We start from the raw sequence: 19,792 nt of genomic DNA on the forward strand, positions 1-19,792 counted from the left end.
GGAGCTGGGTCTGTATACACGCATCTGATTGGTTCAGTCACACTGCTGTTACAAGATGTCTATGTTTTTATGGTGGGTCTAAAAAAAATATTTTTTATGGTGGGTCTAACTATTTTTATGCAATTTAATATTGTTTTGTGTTTTTTGTATTTCCTATCCTTTTAATAAATCAGTTTTTAGTCCATATTTGTATATAATATTAATTGCTTAAGCTTCAGTGGATTGGATTCCTTGTGTGTCTTCAAAGCCGGACTGCCCAGCGTACAGTATGTACAAGCCCTGGAATTCTGTTTTAAGGAAAGAAGTAATGTTGGGGGATGTGGATGTGCTGTGTTCTGGGCTGGCTGGTTAGTTATTGCCCTCGACTCACGGTGGAAGGTGGCTCTGCTGGCTGTGCTTATCGGCGCTAAAATCGCTGGAGATGAACGAGGTGCGCGCTGCTGGGAGGGAGGGAGGGAGGGAGGGAGGGAGGGAGGGAGGGAGGGAGGGAGGGAGGGAGGGAGGGAGGGAGAGAGAGAGAGAGAGAGAGAGAGAGAGAGAGAGAGAGAGAGAGAGAGAGAGAGAGAGAGAGAGAGAGAGAGAGAGAGAGAGAGAGAGAGAGAGAGAGAGAGAGAGAGAGAGAGAGAGAGAGAGAGAGAGAGAGAGAGAGAGAGCAAAGCAAACAATCCCCTCACTCAGCTGGTCCTGAGCCTTAGTTCCCCACATACACTAACACACACTAACACCTCACCTGCTCAGGATCAGAACAAAACTACAAACATAATTAGAATAAACCAAATTGCAACACAGCTGAAACAGAATTATATAACCTACTGGGAAACTAAAACAAAATTGCAAAGTAAAATGAAATGTTATTTGGCCCTAAAAAGACAGTATGCTGTAGCGAACTACCTGACCACAGTTACTGACAAAAAACTGAGAACCACCTTGACGAGGTACAGACTCAGCGAGCACCACTTAGCCATAGAAACTGGCAGGCACAGACAATCATGGTTGCCAGAAGAAAATAGATTGTGCCAACAATGCAAAGGCAACCAAATTGAAACGGAAAAACACTTCCTAATGGAATGCACAAAATTTGACCAAATTCGCCAAAAATTCTACCAAAAAATAATACAGAAATGTCCCCAATTCAATGATATACCCAATGACGATAGATTACCCTACCTATTAGGAGAAGAAAAAGGCTGCTGCATATTAGCAGCACAATTTGTGTTCTCTTGCCATACTCTGAGGGACAATGTGTGACCACCTCATGTACACATTTACACACAGCATACACACGTACAAGCAGACACATAGTATTCACTCATGCACATAACACACAGATAGTCACACACACACACACACACACCTAACATCACTTACTGATATTTTTGTATATATTTTTTTATTTTTTTTTTTATTTTTTTTTTTTTATATAATGGATTAATTGTATATAGTTGTATGTTATAACCATTGCTTTGGCAACACAAGTGCCTATATTTGTCATGCCAATAAAGCACTTTGAAATTGAAATTGAATTGAGAGAGAGAGAGAGAGAGAGAGAGGGTTCCCCCCGCGGCAAGGCGCCACGTGACAGAAACGGACGATTGGGGGCCTGCGCGCAGGTCACCAGCCGTTTATCACCAGCCCACGAGTTCCCAGAGAGCCGAGCGGCGGAGCTCCGCTCCAACGATCATCGCCATCCGCCGTTACGCGTGAGAGGGACGGGAGCAGAGGTCCCCTCGAGCCGCGCGGCGTCCGCTAGCCTTCAGCGCTACCGCCTGTCAGCACCGCCGTGTGTGTGTGTGTGTGTCTGTGTCTGTGTGTGTGTGTGTGTGTGTGTGCGTGTGTGAGTGGGTGTGTGTGTGCGTGTGTGTGTGTGTGTGTGTGTGTGTGTGGTATGTCCTCGTTCTGCAGGTCCTTGTGACAGGGGTCTTTACTATGGGCCTGACTGAATTGCACCCTTTACTAGTCTTTAGCTCCAGTGCTGGAACTCTGGTCATGTTCAATATAATGTTTAAATGTAAACAACTTCGGTTTAAAGCATCTTCTCAACGCCTGAATTGTAAATCCCATCTCCTACTGGCGCAGTACTCTCTTGTGCTGCTGAAGAAACCTGCATACAAGTATGTAGCCCAAGTGAGCAAGAGCAATGTTCAGACCTCATATACTGTAATCCAAGCTGACCCGGGTGATCCCTGCATGAAAGGGGTAATTATCAATGCAGTGTAATTATGGCTTTAATGAAGCTGGTGAGGGACTTGTGATAGCGGTGTATCTGCATGAAAGGGCTGTGCGAACCGCAAGCGAGAAGGCCGAGATTCCCGGCCGGAAGCACTCGGCGCGGTCCGACGTTCCTCTGGTGATTTGAGGGGAGGGGACTGGTCCGGCATTCCGGTCCGGTGGTGTCCGGCGGGACAGAGGAGAGGGCTTCAGGGCACCGCTGCCCGCCAATATTTGTGAGCGTTGCCAGGGGATGTCCGTCGCAAAAGCAGCTAGCCAAACTCTGGGAGAAAGAAGCGCAGTAGCCACAGGCTTGAATAACCAAGCAAAGTCTCCTTTATCCTTTCTTACTGACACTGCTGTTTGTTGGTTGGTCTCTCATAGGACATTTACATTACATTACAGGCATTTGGCAGACGCTCTTATCCAGAGCGACGTACAACAAAGTGTATAACCATAACCAGGAACAAGTATGACGAAACCCCTAGAGAGAAGTACCGGTCCAAGTACAGGGAACAACCGCATAGTTCAACTTGGACCCTGGTGGTTAAACTGATTAACACTAACAGAGAGAACGGCAACAACGCAATCTATGGAAAAATAAGAATAAATAAAAATACAAGTAGTCGTTAAGACTGGCGCATCAACTAAGTCACGTATTAAACAGCTGCCTAGTTACACCCCTAAGTTTAGTCATTTACAGGGGGGGAAGGGAGGGATGGGGAGAGGTGCAGCCTGAAGAGGTGGGTCTTCAGTCGTCGTTTGAAATGGGTCACAGTCTCAGCTGTTCTGACCTCCACAGGGAGGTCATTCCACCATCGTGGGGCCAGAACAGACAGGAGACGTGTTCTGGAAGTGCAGGTGCGAAGAGGGGGAGGTGCTAGGCGTCCTGAGGTAGCAGAACGGAGGGATCTGGCTGGCATGTAGGGTTTGAAAATCTTGTGAAGGTATGCTGGGGCTGATCCCTTGACTGCCTGGTATGCTAGAACCAATGTTTTGAATTTGATGCGAGCTATAACAGACAGCCAGTGGAGGGTAGTGAGCAGGGGAGTTACGTGGGAGTGTCTGGGGAGGTTGAAGACCAGACGAGCCGCAGCATTCTGGATGAGCTGCAGGGGTCTGGTGGCAGATGCCGGTAGTCCAGCCAGAAGAGAGTTGCAGTAGTCCAGGCGGGATAGAACCATTGCTTGGACCAGGAGCTGGGTTGAGTAGGTGGTGAGAAAGGGGCGGATTCTGCGGATGTTGTATAGGAAAATGGTGGGTTCTTATGTCCCCTCTTTGCATATCTTATGTTCCCTTTGTGTATCTGTTATGTTCCCTTTGTGTGCCTCTTATGTACCCTCCATGTGTCTTATATCCCCTTTTGTATTTCTTTTGTTCCCCCTATATATCTCATATGTTCCCTGTTTGTCTGTTATGTTCCCACTGTCTTATATGCCCTTTTTGTTCCCTCCGTGTATCTGTTACATTCCCTCTGTATAACTCTGTATAACTCATAGCTTCCCTCTGTGTTTTATAATCCTTTTTTGTTTCTCTTTTGTGCCCTTGGTGTAGCATCCTTTTTTCTCTTCTGTAGATCTGTTCCCTCTGTCTTATGTACCCCTTGTGTATCTCTTATGTGTCTTACATTCCCCTTTTTTGTATCTCATATTTCCTTGGTCTCTGTCTTTAATATTCCCTCAAGGCTTTTACTTCCTCGTGTAATATTTCCGCCTCTAGTTCCTCTCTTATTATTTATAGGATGTGTGACCTGTGTATGTATGGAGCGATGTCCAGGACAGGAAGTTAATCTGGTCGGAGCCCATTCCCAGTTTCTGTGACAGGAAGTGAATTAATGATCGTTGTTCCGCGCACCTCCTCCCAACTGGTCACCAATGGAATTAACTGCGGTGATTCCTCTATCGTGGCTCGATCCTGTATGCATAGTCTGTATTTAGTTAACAGAGGCATAAAAGTAAGATCGTCACAACAGATTCAGTCCGCATACGCCACTACATATTTCATCGTCCACGCTTTATTTTATTTATTCATTTTTTATTTTTTGTAATTATTTTCCAGCGTTATGCCTTGAATGGGGAGCGAGAAGAGCACGCATCCAAATGAGTTATGACAGGCGGCAGCTTGCAGCGCTTCCATTTTCCTCCAACGCTGTCGCTGCCTCATTCAACCGGGAACTGAGTAAGATTTATCCGAGGCTTGTCCTTATCTCCCCGCGTTAGCCTGTTTGGGCTGTAAAGACGCGTGTGCGCTGCGGAATATAAGCCTCATATTCACATGCTTATTTTTGTACGCTTGGTCAAAGTGCTTCCCCCCCCCAACCTTTTTTTCGCGGTAGGCTAATGTTAATCCAGGAACCGCGCCACAGTTCCACGGCTCCGCTCGGAGATATGCCGGCACTTCCAGTTTAGCCTCTCTTTCTGCGCTCGCGCTCTCTCCGAAGCGGAATTCCATTAAGTTGAACACACGAGCCATCCGAACGTAGTCAGCCGTGACCGTCAGTATCAAACCAATTCCAGTGCCGCATTTAGCCTTCTGTCCATGCGCTAGTGTGCGGTTCGCTTGAGTGCTGAAATGCCTTTTAATATTTTTTTTTACGGATTAATGATGAAAGACAAAACCATTTACACCATAAATGGAATTTTAATTAGGAAGCAAATCTGCTTCCACTTAATTTAACTTTTAAGGATTTTTTTAAACCTCATTGCACATGCTTATTTCCTTAATCCAGGGTCTTAAATATATGCAGTTTTTGTTTTAACTGGAGTTATTTGAGTGAGTTTACTCAAGCCTTGGGTCTTGATCCCAGGTCAGTCCTGGCTCCTGTTTAAGCTTGCATCTCAAACCTGCTGCTCTTTAACCCCTGATCCCAGGTCAGTCCTGACTCCTGTTTAAACCCGCATCTCAAACCTGCTGCTCATTACATCTGATCCCAGATCAATACTGACTCCTCACACCAAGAGGCAGATATAACTCAATAGCTGGAATCTCAGTCTCCCATCTCATCAGATGATTCAGTCAAACATGCTTAATGCTGGCCGACCTTCCTGCAAAGAGGCTGTGGGAAAAGGAATTGAATTGTGGGAAATGGACTTAGAATGCCTGCATGGATTCTCTCCTTTCTGAAGGGCACAAGTCTGAATGTTCATGGTGGGATCCCATGGGCCAGATAAGTTTGCCTGGTGTGGATTTCAGTCAGTGTGGCCCAGCTGCTGGTTGGTTGTCCAAGCTTTACAGATGACCTCTGTTCAGGAGGTCATCTGTAAAGCTGGTGTGAACAAAGATCATGGGAGTTGGTGGAGTTTTGTGTTTTTAAAATCGCCTCAGTGGACTCATTGAGTATTAACAAAGTAATGTAGAACATAACAAGAGTGAATTTAAGACAGATCTCAACATTGCTCACCATCCGTGTCTGGACTGGATGCCTTGGTTACATTTTTCCAAGATATCTTTCTTAAATTTAGGAAAATCTCAGTGTTGCCTCGTTGTCCATGTGTGACCATGGTGGCCAAAGCACCCCAGTGCCGAACCTAACCAAGGATCACAGGGTCTGTGGGGAGGTGAGATTAAAGTGTGGGGGCAGGGACAAATTTGAGATGGGGTGTATGGCTCCACAACCCAGAATAACTGTGACAACCACCTTACCCCACTTCCATCTTAGCATGTTGTGTTTTAAAGTAGCAATGTCATTTTATTGAAGACATTTCAAACTTTTTGACAGAAAAAGAGTGCTTTGGTAATACCCTTCAAGATTGACTAAATGAGGCTCCTCGTAAATTTTGGACAATCTCAATGCTACCTCATGTGCCGCCTCGCGTCCACGTGCCAAACCCTGAGGACGAGGCGTATCTGAGAGCGGCGAAAGGATTGGGGGTTTAGCGACAGTAGAAAGGGATCATTCCAAATCCCGCCCCCCTCCCATCCCCCCCATTCCCACTAGAGTCCATTTCCCAGAGCTCCAATTAAAGAAGAGCCACTTTTCATCGTCCGCGGCAACACACTCCTCCTGGCGAGACTTCAGGCAGAAGAGTCGTTACAGTGGGCCGGGATTCCCCATAAGGGGGGGGGGGGGGCCGGAGCGTAGTGTAGCGGCGTACGGAGGGGGACTTAAGGAGCGAGGCAAACTTTTTTGGACGCCGGAGGAGTCTTTGATCCGAGCCTGGCGGCAGGGGGCCTGGAACGGAAGCCACTGGAAGCGGGGAGATGAGCTGCCTCGGTATTGGCCGGAACTTCCTGGGCGATAATCGGACGTGCTTACAGGTTTACACGGTTTGCTGTGGCTGAGACGTGGTCATTATGGAGTCAGTATCTCATCGTCTTGAAGGTTGGAGGACAGGAACAGATGCTTCCGTGCCTCGCTCACTCTTATTTGAATGGGCGAGAGTGACGGGGAGGGGGGGGGGGGGGGAGGAGCGGTGGATCTATACCCACCGAATGATGGCAAAAGAATGGACATTGACCCAAATCGTGGCGCTCGTCGTCGCTAAGTGATGTGTTCTTGAAAGTTAGAGCGAGGGAAGATGACTCAGCTTTGAGGAGATGGAGCAATATCCAAACTCTTAAACACTCTCTCCCATGGCGCTAATGCAGAAGAAAATTTAATCTTAATGTTCCCCAAGCAATTTCTCTCTGGGCCCATAATTGCCTCATCAGCTCAAAATTAATTTAGCACCTAAGTATGAACCTCCTTCCGTTACAGACTGCAGAAATAGGGCGTGTCAAGAGAGAACTCCCCATGGGTGAAAAGATCTGATCCTATGGTGCTCTTCCACACACTGTAAACTTATATTTAAAAGAATAATTTGCTGCCCACTGCAGGGCTTTGTATGTCCCATACTGAATTCCCAATCTGAATTTGGAATGACGAGTTAAATCATAACCATGTTCCTGGGAGGCCCCCCTGAATTTTTATGAATCAACACCTTTTATACCTGCGATCGGTTAAAAAATACTGGCCGCATCACGAAAGGTTACCTGTTCTGCCCTGCTTTCGCCAGGCTTGCCGAAGAGGAGCGTGAAGCCTGCTGTTCGGGAGCCCACGCAAACAAGAAATTTCCATAAAGTTCCTTTAATGCAGTGCAATCCATCACAAGTCCCTCAGTGCCACGGAACAGCCTCCCGAGTCTGACTATAAAGCAACCCCCGCGCGACGGCGAAGGGAAAACCCTCCAGCATCCGTCTCCGCAGAGGTCAGAGGCTCCAGCGAAGCCCATTGGCTGCCTCGGTCGCGGCGTCTCCATGGAAATGACTCGCGCGGCTGAGGTATTCCGGGGGCCTTGTTTAAAAGGCCTTTTGTTATTAAATGTGATTTCACGCTGGAAGCTACTTCCACATGCTGCTCCTAAACCTGCAAATCTCATACACTGTAGGATCAGACGCATGGCAGGAGTCTACAGAGAGGGCAGTGGCACAGCCATGTAAGGGCTGCAAGTTCTGACCACCCAAACCCCACCATTCACAGTGTTGCCATTTGCCTCCTGTTTTTTCTTTTTTTTTTTTTAAATGTACCACTTCTTTTCTCCCAATTTGGAATGCCCAGCTGCTCACAGAAGGGTGTATAAAATGTATCCTTCTTTTTTTCTCTCATTTGGATTTTTAAGCTCTCTGTGGAACCGGCTTTCAGTTTGGGAGGGAGCAGGCAAAGTGTGCTCTCCCATGCACCACAGTGTCAAGCAGCTGCTGCTTCCTATTCTGCGGTCCATCAGTGAAGCTCACACAAACACTGCTGAGTCTGAGGAGGACACTGCATGTGCAGCTTATGCAGGCAGACTGCAGGTGATCGACTGGCCAGGAGGGGTCACTGTTTCACAGAATTATCAGTGTTGCCAGATTTGAAAATGGTGAACCTGCCCAAAACCATTTTTGCCTGCACAATAACATTTAAAAAGCAGCCCAGTTGGGTGGGAATCCGCCCAATCTGGCAACACTGGACATGCCACAAACCTCCTGCCAACTAAAATTCTTCCCTTCTTATGTGATTCAAGCCAGGGCTTGTGCTGGTCCAGCCTAGATTCAGTAACAAACAGTGGACCGCATCCTAACCCTAAAGCAGCGCTTTAGCACTCCACTTTAGTCTTGTTTATTTTATGTTTTCAATTGCCTTTATTTTACTAAAATGGCTTGCATTTTTTTTTTTTTCCAATGTTGATTGAATCCCAGCTAATAAGTATGAGCCTAACGCCAAAGCAGGACACTGCTGTGTGGTGCTCCAGGAGAAAGAGTGCCCGCTGTTTGCTTTTTGGAGGGGTTTTGTTTATGTGTAGGCAGTTGCTGTGGTGACACTGGTCACCTTCCCGAAACTGAGAGTTATAAAACCCAAGTGACTCACAGATTCACAAGGCCATACAAAAGCTGAGATAATGTACAATAGAAAAGACGCGATAGCAATATCACACCCTCTTTCACACCTCAGCTTTGGTCATTGCCTTCCAACAACACACCACAACCCTGTTGCTATTGTGTGTGTCTAAATCAATTCAGGCTAAGTACCTTACTCAAGGATATGGCAGCGCACACAACCTTTGAGTTAAAACCCCAGTTCCCTGAAAATTATGATGCACTGCCACGCCATTGCATTAAATTCTGATTAAGCTTATGTAAACTCTAACTCTAATCCTTTTTCCTTATTTAGAAACATTTTTTTTTATTAAGAAGAGATATTAATGCAGTGCTACAATGTTGTGATTCGCCAAAGTCCAACTGCAACGACAAGTCCACATCACTGTTCCATTCCAGCCGATCTGAGATGGACAGAATTGATTTAGGCCTAATTTCTTTTTCTTTTTTTTTTTAGCTCCCTGTTCTTGTTTCCTGTTGGAATACATGTTTATAGAGCTCCTTTGTATCATTCTTACATATGGCCCTTCTTGAATCAACATTGGTTGTTTGCGGATGGAGGAAATGGTGCTGTGGCTTGCATTTCCTGTACATGTAAACAGATCATCTTTATATGAGCTCTTCTCTTTCTTCTCCTCCCCCTACTTCCAAGGCTGCTGCTCAGCCCTCCAGTTTGTGGCCTTGGCATCTGCACAAATGTCATAATTAAAACATGAAACCCATCTTCGCTACTACAGAAAAGGCATTCAAGTTTTGCCATTTGAAATAAGGCTGGCAGTTCCTGCATTTGGTTTCAGCCAATCCAGATGGAAGATGGAAGTTATCAGACGACTGGAACGCAAAGCGAATGACATCTGTTAGATGTTACAATCCATGCAGGATGCTTTCATTTCTCAAGTAATGAAATGAGCTCAACTCAAAACTAGAAATACGCTGTGCTGAATCCCGTGAATAATAAAAATAGATTTTAAAAAACACACAACGCAGCGGTGGAACAAATATATTTATTTATTCAGTAGTCTCAAAGAAACAAGCATGTGATGCCACAACTGCTTTTTTACATTACCCATCCTGGTCAATGAGTCGGGGTCGCAAACAAGTGAGGTAGGCCTAGGCTATAAAATAAATAAATAAATAAATAAACTCACCAGTAGCAGTCACTGACGCATGAAAAGATGTTGCCCTCCCAGTCAGAGGCTGTCCTCCTCAGACAGAGATTATTATCCGTTTTCATACCAGACTGCAGGATGCTGTCACTTCAGATAAACTACACATTTCTATCCAAAGTCTTATCTCGCCATGACTAAAAGTCAGCAGTGGTAGATAGGCATGGTCCACAGGTTACCACTGCAGCAGAGATTCCACTTGATTCTCATCAGCTACCTGCAGGTTGCTTGTTGTCATACAGTGAAAGAGGCGCCTTCGCACGGCTGGTGCTAGCTCTCCTGTTGTGTATTGCGTGGTTTGTAGTGGGGAAAACAGTCAGTGGCTCGCAGGGAAGTGTGCTGGATGAGTGCACACATTTTTTGTAACAAAAACTGAAGAAACGGGTGGATTATTTTGTTTAAAAAAGAGAAAGATTTATCTCTGAACTGTCTTAAATGATATTAGCAATCGTGCGTTAACATCATCACCAGTCAGCCACAACATGCTCGAATTATATTAGCCCAGATGGCACAGTAATGTAGGTTTCAGTAGCTAATTCATGCAACCACTTCACAGTTCACGTGTGGCCAGTTGCTGCTAGCCGAGACACGTTTCTTATCCAAAGAGTTTGTAATTTCTGGCGAAGGAAATTTATGTCCGTGCACTTCTGGCTCAGATTTAGCTTTTCATCTGAAGCATTTTTAAACCAAGTTTGTGAATTAAGACAAATTCTGTTCTTCAGCAGCAACCTGGCACAGTGGAAACGCTCAGCGCACTCGTGGTGGCTTCGTGGATGCGCTGGGCCAGGGAGTGGCGAGATACGTTAGGTCATCTGTCCCGCGTGAAGATTTTCAAACTTTCACGCAGGCCCAATAGCATAGCGCTCGCGAAAGCTGACGTTAGGCGGCTCATCAAACTGCCAAAAAACAAACGATGGTTTCTCGGAGCAGTGGTACATGGCACATGGTAATATATCGTTTTTTAACGTTAATAATAATGCTTTTGAATTTGGCATTGGCAAAAGAGGACGGGGGTATTTGACTGAGAAGAAGCGAGTATACCCAGTTCTGGAAGTTAGCGAAACATCTATAGCTGGATGGCCGGCGTTAGCAGGCACGGCTTTACAAAACTTTCATGGGTAAGTAGGCTACTCAAAATCTATGCTGTTGTTGTCGTTGATGGACACAAACGGAGGGATTTCAACTTCTTAAAATCTAGTAAATCTGTGCAGTAGAAATGCGCTCTCTCTGCCGTCTTTTTCTCAAACATTAACACATTCATTCACATGCGTTAGACTAAACACTACACATCTGGCGCATATACAACATCAAGTGGGCAGAGAGGGAGGTAATGAGAACATCAATGATAAATTACATAAATGGATTAAATATGATTCGCTAATCTTGAGCACGACACATTTCATAATTATATCCTGGTTTGTTCCGTCTTGCAGCAGTAGCAACTGGCTGGAAAACATTCACAGATACTGCATTTTGTGTGACGTGGGACGGCATTTATGATAAATGTGAGTTAACCAGTACAAAATAATGTGCCGAACACCAGTCTACTGGCCACAGAACTCACACAAGGCTTAGCAGGCCTCATTTTATGGCTATGCACCACAGGGGAAGTGCACTATTGGTGTGACGGTGTGCTGTTGCAGGGATACGTGTTAATTTGGCCTAACTCTTTGGTCTACTGTTTGTTAACAGAAGCTTATGTTGTACGGTGCATGGTCGGGTCTAAATGTGGCTTGCATTATAGGCTATAACTTATGTACGTGAATATCAGCATTTTGTTCAAATCCGTTATTATTTTTCAGTTCTGAAGATGAATTTCAGTTCAATTAATTGATTAACGACAAACCTGCATAGAATATTATTGGCAATTTTCAGTCTATTCATTGAATTTTAAATAGTTTCCTGACCTCGCTGAAATGGAATGCAAGCGTGCGTGACATCTAGGCTATGCCGGTACGGAAGAAAATTCCTGATTTACCTGAAAGGCTGTTTTTGTGCTTTCCACAATGGAAATAAGCCTACTGGCCTCCTTGTGTTTCTATCCTTGACAATTTCTATAGGATTATCTGTTTTAGGAAATCTCGATTTTAAGTTGTCAGATAAATTAATTAATTCCAGTGTAAATCACTGGACCTTCTGCAATGATCAGCAGTAATAATAATAATAATCCTTATCATAAATGCACTTCGTTTTCTAGTGTGGTTGCGGCTTATGTTTTTTGTGTGCCCTGCAGCACTAATGATTATCTCGCCCACATGTGGGTGTGACACGTGGTAAAATATTAAATGAGAACAGCTTAATTAAACCGCTCTCACAAAGTGCTTGTTGAGAAGTTCTGAACACGTCTTTCATGCCCCCGCAAGTACAGTTTGTGCTGATTTTAAATAAGTAGTCAAACTGAAAAATGTGGAATCGCATTAATAATAGCGCGTGACTGGGGAGGCACCGCTGGTGATTTTTAATTTTTTATTTTTTTGTGGGGTTTCGCATTTATCCCCGATGCCTCCGCAAATGCACGCCTCTCATTATATCTGTCAAATTAAAAATGTCAGGGTGCCTTGGTAGAGCAATCTGCATAATAATTAGAACATTAACATTTCAGGGGAGAACACTGCAAATAATTAACTCCGTTATTCTGTAACATGATGGACAATAACGTGTTTAATTTGAGTGAAAGAGGTATAAATTTACTTTCTGAAAGACATGACATTTGTATAATGTTGCTGTCATAGATCAGCATTGGGCTCTGTGATGCTCGTGTTTCTCTTAAGGCTAATTGTTAAGCGCTGTGGCGTTTGTTGCTAATACGCCTGCATTTGATCACTGTGTTTAGATCTGTGTGCCCACTTACAGTATGTGTTAGAGAGTACAGCCAGCATGCACCTCTCTGAGCCCCCCCAGCCCTGTCTGCATGCCCCCAGATTGCAGATTAGCAGTGCATGGGGTAGTGCCTTCTTCAAAGACATCCTTCTCTTTCTGGGTTGTAAAACCCTTTAAGGCAGTGGTAACCAGCCCTGTTCCTGGGGCCTGATATCCTGCATTTGCTGGTGCGTGATACACTTGTGTGAGCCAGAGTGGTTTTATTTCAATCAGGAGTCAGTTCAGGTCTGTGGACTCTTTAGCCAATCAGTTACTGAAATTAAGCATGTAGGCTAAGTGCTGAAAGACAGTATAAACCAGCAGACACTGTGGTCTGCTTAGGTTTGAGTTTGAGATGTGAGTTGGTTGTTCTGTTTTATCTACTTCTCTGGGGCACCGGGGTACAGAGTTGGCAATCTGTGAAAAATCTCTCCAGTGGGCTCTTGAGATTAATACAGCAACACAGCGACTGTTATCAACAACAGTGTCTGACATCGCAAAATGAAGCCAGGGAGTTGTGCGCTCATTTTCCACAGCACACAACGGCTGCAAAAACATCTGAAGAACTGAGGTGACAGTGCTGGAGCGTGGAACATTTAGCTTATACAGTCCACTTTCTAGCATACGCTCTTCGTGTGTGTGGAAGATGGTTTCTAAGTGGTGATTAGGAAGAGACGTGAGAACAAGACTGGGAGAAGAGTCTGGGCAAGATGGCTTCCTTGCCGTATGCATAGGGACAGCAGGCCTCCTGCTCTTCTCTCTGGGTTTTGCATATGAATGATGTTGTAGTACCAGAGTCCAGAGTCTCCTGGTCCTTGGAATCAGTGCTTTAGCGCTCTTAAGCAAGTGTCTCCCTGGCAACACTTCAGCCCACCCACATTTGCTTTGAACTTCCCTACTCACGCGGCCTATGCATCCACCTAGCTTTCGCTCGCAAGAAGGTCAGCTTGTTTAATTTACTCCTAGACGACACGGTTTTAAGGATTTGGGCTTTGGGATATAGAGGCTGTATCCTAGCTACAGAAGCAGATATGTGGGCTATAACAGTTGAAGCTCTGGACCGAACACAGCATGCACCTGTAGTTTACTGAGATGAGGCTACAACCCACTGTGCCGCCCTCCTACCAGTCAGCTGACATCGAGTCCCATATGGTCTTATTTGCCAAGTTAGCGGGTAATTGAACAAGTCTGTGCAACAGAAAAGGCTGTCTTGTCTTCCGCGTGTCTGCAAACAAGGCGATTCGCCTCTAAATCTCCAAACACGTTTAACACAAACCACTGTGTTTTCTACGCGCGCGAGCCTGTGACCCTGCCCGGCCGGCCTTTTGAATAAATGACGAGGAGAGAGAGAACTTTTTAGAGAAGACGGAGGAATGCTTCGCACGGTGTTATAGTGTTTCTGTGTCCTGAGGGAATGTTAGTTTGTCTGTTTTGAGTTTTTCATGTAAGCTCAGTAGCCTCTGTAATGCCCCTGCGCAACAGCATGGCCAACCTGCAGCCTCCTTGGCTAGTGACACAGGGCAGGTGGACTGAGCATGCATGCTCTCTTACAGCAGTGCCCTGCAAATGACCCCCACCAGCCCAAGTAGCCTGGCCTGCATGTCTTTGGAGATGAGTTCCCATAGAAACAGACAGTGGTCTGTGGCACGTAATGCAGCTGGTATAGGTAGATCACGGGCATCCAGGTGGTCAGAGGAGTTGCTATTGAGCAGCAAGTTGGCAGGTACTGAGTGATGGTGTGGCTAACTGCATCAGCTTATAGTTCATACCATAGAGTGCAGCCGTACACCATAGTGGTTCCTCAGCAGAATAACCCTCCTGGTATCTCTGTTATCCCTACATTTTAAAATGTAATCCCCATACAGGGCTCTACACTCACGTTTTTTCCCAAGGAGCCCATGTGCTCCTAGATCGAAAAATGTAGATGCACACTAATGCATCCCCATTAGTGGATGTGCTCCTCAATTATATCCTAAAATGGAAGCGCTGTGGAGCCCTGCTATGGTGGCCTTGATGTTCTAGTGCAGACTGCACTAGACTGCAGCACATTAATGCTTATCGGCATGGTGCTGATTCTGAAAATGAAGCTTGCTGAATGTACCCAGCATTGCTCTTTCAGTTGTAGATGAGCTCAGGAGGTAGGCTAAACCCTACTATAACAAAGACGAGCAATTTACCCACAATGTCCGGTATATTGGTGGTTTCATGAATTGTCTTCAAGTAATGCCCTCATATAGACTACTGTTAACTGGGCAGTGCACATGTTAATTTTTCCCAGTCCTGTGAATTCCAGAAACAAACCAGTCTGTTATACCTAACCTACATACAGTACAGCATCTAAATGAAGGTAACTGGTAATTACTGTTGTAGGTCAGCTCATCAGTGGAGTAATTAAGACTTGCTCTTAATTGTCTGCAGAGCTGTAAATACAGTAATCGCAGGTAATGAAAGGGGGGAGACAGTTTGGATCTATTATCTTTGAAAATCTATTTAATTTTCACTTCCTTATGCTAATGCGTGTAATTAAAAATGGTCTTTTTCGCAGTTATCAGAATATCCTGGTTTGGGTTCATCAGTAATCTCAGCCACAGGCACAGCACTCTTTCTGGAGGTGGAATATGTTAATGTATGAAAACATGATGCTTTCACTTTGTTGGCTGCCTTGAGAGATAAGAAAATTACTTGGAGATAAGAAATAAGAAAAAAAAAAAACTTATTTAATTAAGTTGTTTATTGACTAAACTTTTTAAGGGCAGCAGCATAGTTGTTTGAACCCAAATCTGTTTCATCAACAAATTCTGAAAGTGTGCAAAATAGAGATTAATAACAGCCTTTGTCCTTTTGTTACTTCTAATGACAGATTTAAGCAAGCTGCACTTTTTAAACAATTTTAGTGACTGTCAAAATCTCGACAGTCTTAAGAAACAAATAACTATCATTAGCATAAACTTGTCGCTCAAAGTGCAGCGCGGTTCAAATTAATCTGGACTATGAACCGTAAATGAGGTTGAAATTGAAGTGAAGCCAGGCCCGCATTTTTAGATGCATGTGAAATTTGATTTGCCGTCCACCGCGCCTTGCTCCGTAGCCTCAGGGGTGGAGCTCTTCCTTCGCAGGATAAAGAATGATCGGGTCGGTCAGAGGGAAATGGGTTTGAGCCGGACAGGGAAACTCCAGAGAACAATCAAAATAAAAGGGGTGAGGAGATGAAGTGGTGCATTAATGTCAGGAGGGTGAAATGCTGAAGGATGACCAAACGCAGGCGGGCTTCCAGCTGTTGAAATCAAACGGGAGAAGCACTACAAACCAGGGGGTTATAAAAGAAAGTACTCATCTAAATTTTGTTCTTGATTTAAATTTAAATCCATCGCACCACATCCTTGAAATGAATTATGAATCAATGGAAGCCTTGAGTACAGGGAAGCTTTTTTATGTGTGAGCCTGTTCCAGTCTCAATTCAGTTCAATTAAACTTTATTTATTTATATATAGTACTTAAAAAAAAAAAAAAAAAAAGAAAGAAATTTTTTTTACAAAAGGCCAGTGTCTCAGATCTCTTTGCAGACGTTGTGGACCCAGGCCCCAGGCGAGCATTCACATCTCCACACCTCTCCGGTTTTTGGGTTGGCCTGTAAAATTGAGAAAGGCGGAGAAGCTGCAGTATCCAGCGGGGAAACGAGGCCTCCTCAGGCCATCGGTCTCCGGACCGTGAGCTGTTAAGCGGTCAAACCCTCACAAACCCTCTGGTGCTGCAGCTTCATTAGCCTGAGCTAACGAGTGGAGGGTGCTAGTCGGGCTGAATTGAACACAGTCGACACTGCGGGGTGTTAGTATAAAACCAGACCTCATCCACAATGTCCACTATCTTTTTTTACTTCTTTTTTTTAGGGTGCTATTCGTGCGACTATAAAAGCTTCTGTGTGCTGAGGCTTGGAATGAATCCAGCCCTGCAGGAACACACACTGAATTTCATTAAGCTTTTCGAGTGTCCCATTTAATGCCCTCTGTCATTTAATTCCGTTCTGTTTGTCATTGTGCCATTTTTTGTGTGTACAATTCATTTCCATTTCCCTTCACCTCTCTGCCTCAATTATCGGCGAGGTCGTTCTGAGCGCTCGCGCACGCAGGCTGAACTCCGCTTCCACTCTGCGCTCTGAGAGCGGGCCCGCAGTGAACGACCTCGCCGTCCGTCGCCGCCCGCGCTCGACCGCGCGCGTTTTAATCACGAGCCCGCCCCGCTGCCGCAGAACACGCAGTCCCAGTTCTGCGCCCCCTTCTCGTTATGAGCAGCGGGGTCTGATTTAATTCGAGATCGTTCCTCCTCCTTGCGCTCGTTGTGTCACGACGAACGCCGCGTTCTCCGTCGGGCGCTGACGACCCGACCCCGCGGGGCTGCGGTCCGTAATTACCCCAGGTAATTAGCGCTTCTGAAAGTTAGCGCCGCGCCCGTTAACTGGTTGTGACGAGCCCTTTGAAGGTTGGAGCCGTTATTTCCGGGGTCTCTTCTGCCGTTTGAGGGGAAATAATATCGGTGTCAGGACGCCCTCTGTCAGATGGGACAGGCCAATATTATGAGATGGGTACACATTGTACGTTGCTTTATATAACCGATTGCCACTCACGTAGCTACCTACCATTTTAGAACCGAGCTTGTTAAATGGGGCCCAATTATGCCCCAAGGAAGACATGGTGATCACTATGTCCCACTTCCTGTCACAGTAGAAGAAAAAGATTTTTTTTTCCCTTTCCAAGATGGGCTTATACTCAACTGTGGCTCTTTCCTGAATAATAGATAGAGTTCTGCTGCCGGTCCAGGAGGCTCAGTTGAAATCATTGAAGGTCACAGAGAAAGTTAGCTTCAGATCCTCGGATGTTTCCTCTTCTAGATTTTGATTAATTTAATTCACTTCATTTTAATTTACTGTAATGTAATACTTAATCCTTGATTTCTTCTCTGAGCTAAATCACACAAACACACAGCAGCTGATTGGACTGCTCTTACCTGGCCTTACAGGAATGGAACATGCTGTGCTCTATTGTTAATATTTGTTCGCTTTGAAAAATGTAGGGATAAATATATATTTTTTAGCTATATTTATATATATGGCATTGCAATATCTTTACTGATATTGGCAATTTATGTTTTATGTCAATATATTGCGGCATATTCAGTTTCTGTAAGGGTGCATACGTTGGAGTGGTTTGATATTGACAATATATATTTTATGTAAATATATTACGGCATATTCAGTGTCTGTAAGGGTGCATACGTTGGAGTGGTTTGATATTGACAATATATATTTTATGTAAATATATTGCAGCATGTCCAGTGTCTGTAAGTGTGCACACACACGAGTGGTGTGAGGTGCTCTGGTCTTCAGTTGTGGTTTGTATTTTTGCAGTAGCTGTGTCTGGCTGGAAAACAGCCCATGTGGTGAATTAGTGTTGATGAATTACCCAGATGGCACCTGTGTGTGGAATTTACTTGTGCTCACGCTCAGTTCATCAGTCAATGAGCCAATCAGGTGCTCACGCCGTTCCCGTAGGGGGCATCTGTTGCCGCACACACTCTAAAAGCCTGTTTGTTTCCTCTTGCAGTTCACTTTGGGAAAGTACAGTACAAAGTGCCTGTCCAGTAGCCAATTTCCATGCAGCCCATATGCATTAGGAAGGGTTTTAAGATCTGCGGTACATTGCCTCTGTACATTTGATATATTTTATCTCAGGGATGGATTCTGGGGGTAGGGTTGCACCTGGCTTTTGTCCGCCCCACCCCCCCTTCCCCCATTTGGAAATCATTGACAAATACAGATGGAATGAAGGTGCAGGTAGGGAGTGTGGTGTGGGGGGGGGGGGGAAGCAAAGAGAAGGTGTGGGAGAAATGGGGATTTATACCTGTCGTGAAGCTCAGTGTCACTGCTTAAGGCTGTTGTGTAGGGGCTTGTCTACGCTCTTCTCTACCGGATCTTTGCTCAGTAACTCCGGCTGAGGCAGGGGAGGGGGGGAAGCCTGTTCCCGCATCGTACCGGTTACCCTGGCTCAGTGGTCTAATTAGCCGCGCTCAACAGCGGCGGTTCGCTAGCCGATTAGATCAGCTTCACATCACAGGCGGCTTTCAAGAGCAGCGTTGGGCGTCTGTGAGCTGATGCACAAACGGCGCTATAATGCCGGGTCACATGGACGATTAGGGCTAATTGGGTAATTAAGAGCAGACGCTGGTGCTGGTATGGAATCCCGAAACACGCTTCCCTTCAGCGTTGGGCTCCTCTCCTCCTGAGCTAGAGTGACCGCGTCCATCGTGTTGGGCTGGAATGAAAGAGTTTTTTTTTTTTTTTTGTCTTGGCACCTCTCTCTGGGATCCACAGCCAGCCCTTGTGTGAGTGCCATGTCATTGTTTAAAGGCCTGGGCTTGTCATTTCTGAGGCTTTTGCTTACACCCCTGTTTGCTTGCATAAGCAACTAAAAGTAAATCGAACGGTCAGTTTCAGATACTGACAGTCTCGTCTGTTTAAACTCAGGAAGCCGACTTGGACAAAGGGGACATGGAATCAATGCTGTGCAGCGGACATGCCTGCTTCCCTGTACCGCCCGAAGGCTGTGGGCTTAAAACCATGGTGAGTTACTGCTTCTCCCCCTACAGGAAACTTACTTAATCTTTACATGAGTATGTTCAATTGGCTTTATGCGATGTTAGTGTGCTCACTGGAACAGCTCGAGGGCAGAATGTTATTGTACACGGGTCACATGTATTTTTATGTACCCTGCCCCCCCTCCCCCTCCCACATAACAGCTGGCTGCTAAGTTAGAGCAGCCAACACCTCTCCTATAAGCTGGGACGTCCCATGTGAGTCCTGTATCTCCCCACGTCCCATACTCACAATCGATATATTACTGCGACACATTAAAAAATCAAGGCAGGTGACTGAAAAACCAAAGCCCACTGGACAGCACTCTTGTGAATAACCTACAACATAAGATTGGTGTGTGGTTACCACATGCTGGATGTAGTAGAGATTAAAATGATTGCGTTATTGCGTTTATTTGATATATATCCACGTCCAGCTTGCTGGCACCCGTCCCGTAATGAACTGGACAATGATGGCTACCGTACACAGGTGCCTTGAGTGAGGGTGTCCTGCATTTAGGACATTGCCCCCGCTCAGGACACTGTTGCCGCCCCTCCAGACACTGTTGCCCCCGCTCATGGCACTGTTGCCCCCCCTCCAG

General features: G+C 45.5%; 1 protein-coding gene across 1 annotated transcript in view; it reads left to right on the top strand.

Moving 5' to 3' along the window:
- The window catches only part of gne (glucosamine (UDP-N-acetyl)-2-epimerase/N-acetylmannosamine kinase), a 112,474-nt gene that overhangs the window by 57,201 nt on the left and 35,481 nt on the right, over window positions 1-19,792 (top strand). The window contains exon 3 of the mRNA XM_035417664.1: window positions 19,084-19,179. Within this exon, the coding sequence (XP_035273555.1) occupies window positions 19,108-19,179 (72 nt within the window). The 5' untranslated portion in view covers window positions 19,084-19,107. The remainder of the gene's footprint in view (window positions 1-19,083; window positions 19,180-19,792) is intronic.

This window comes from Anguilla anguilla, chromosome 5, assembly GCF_013347855.1.
Source record: "Anguilla anguilla isolate fAngAng1 chromosome 5, fAngAng1.pri, whole genome shotgun sequence".
Taxonomy (NCBI): Eukaryota; Metazoa; Chordata; class Actinopteri; order Anguilliformes; family Anguillidae; genus Anguilla; species Anguilla anguilla.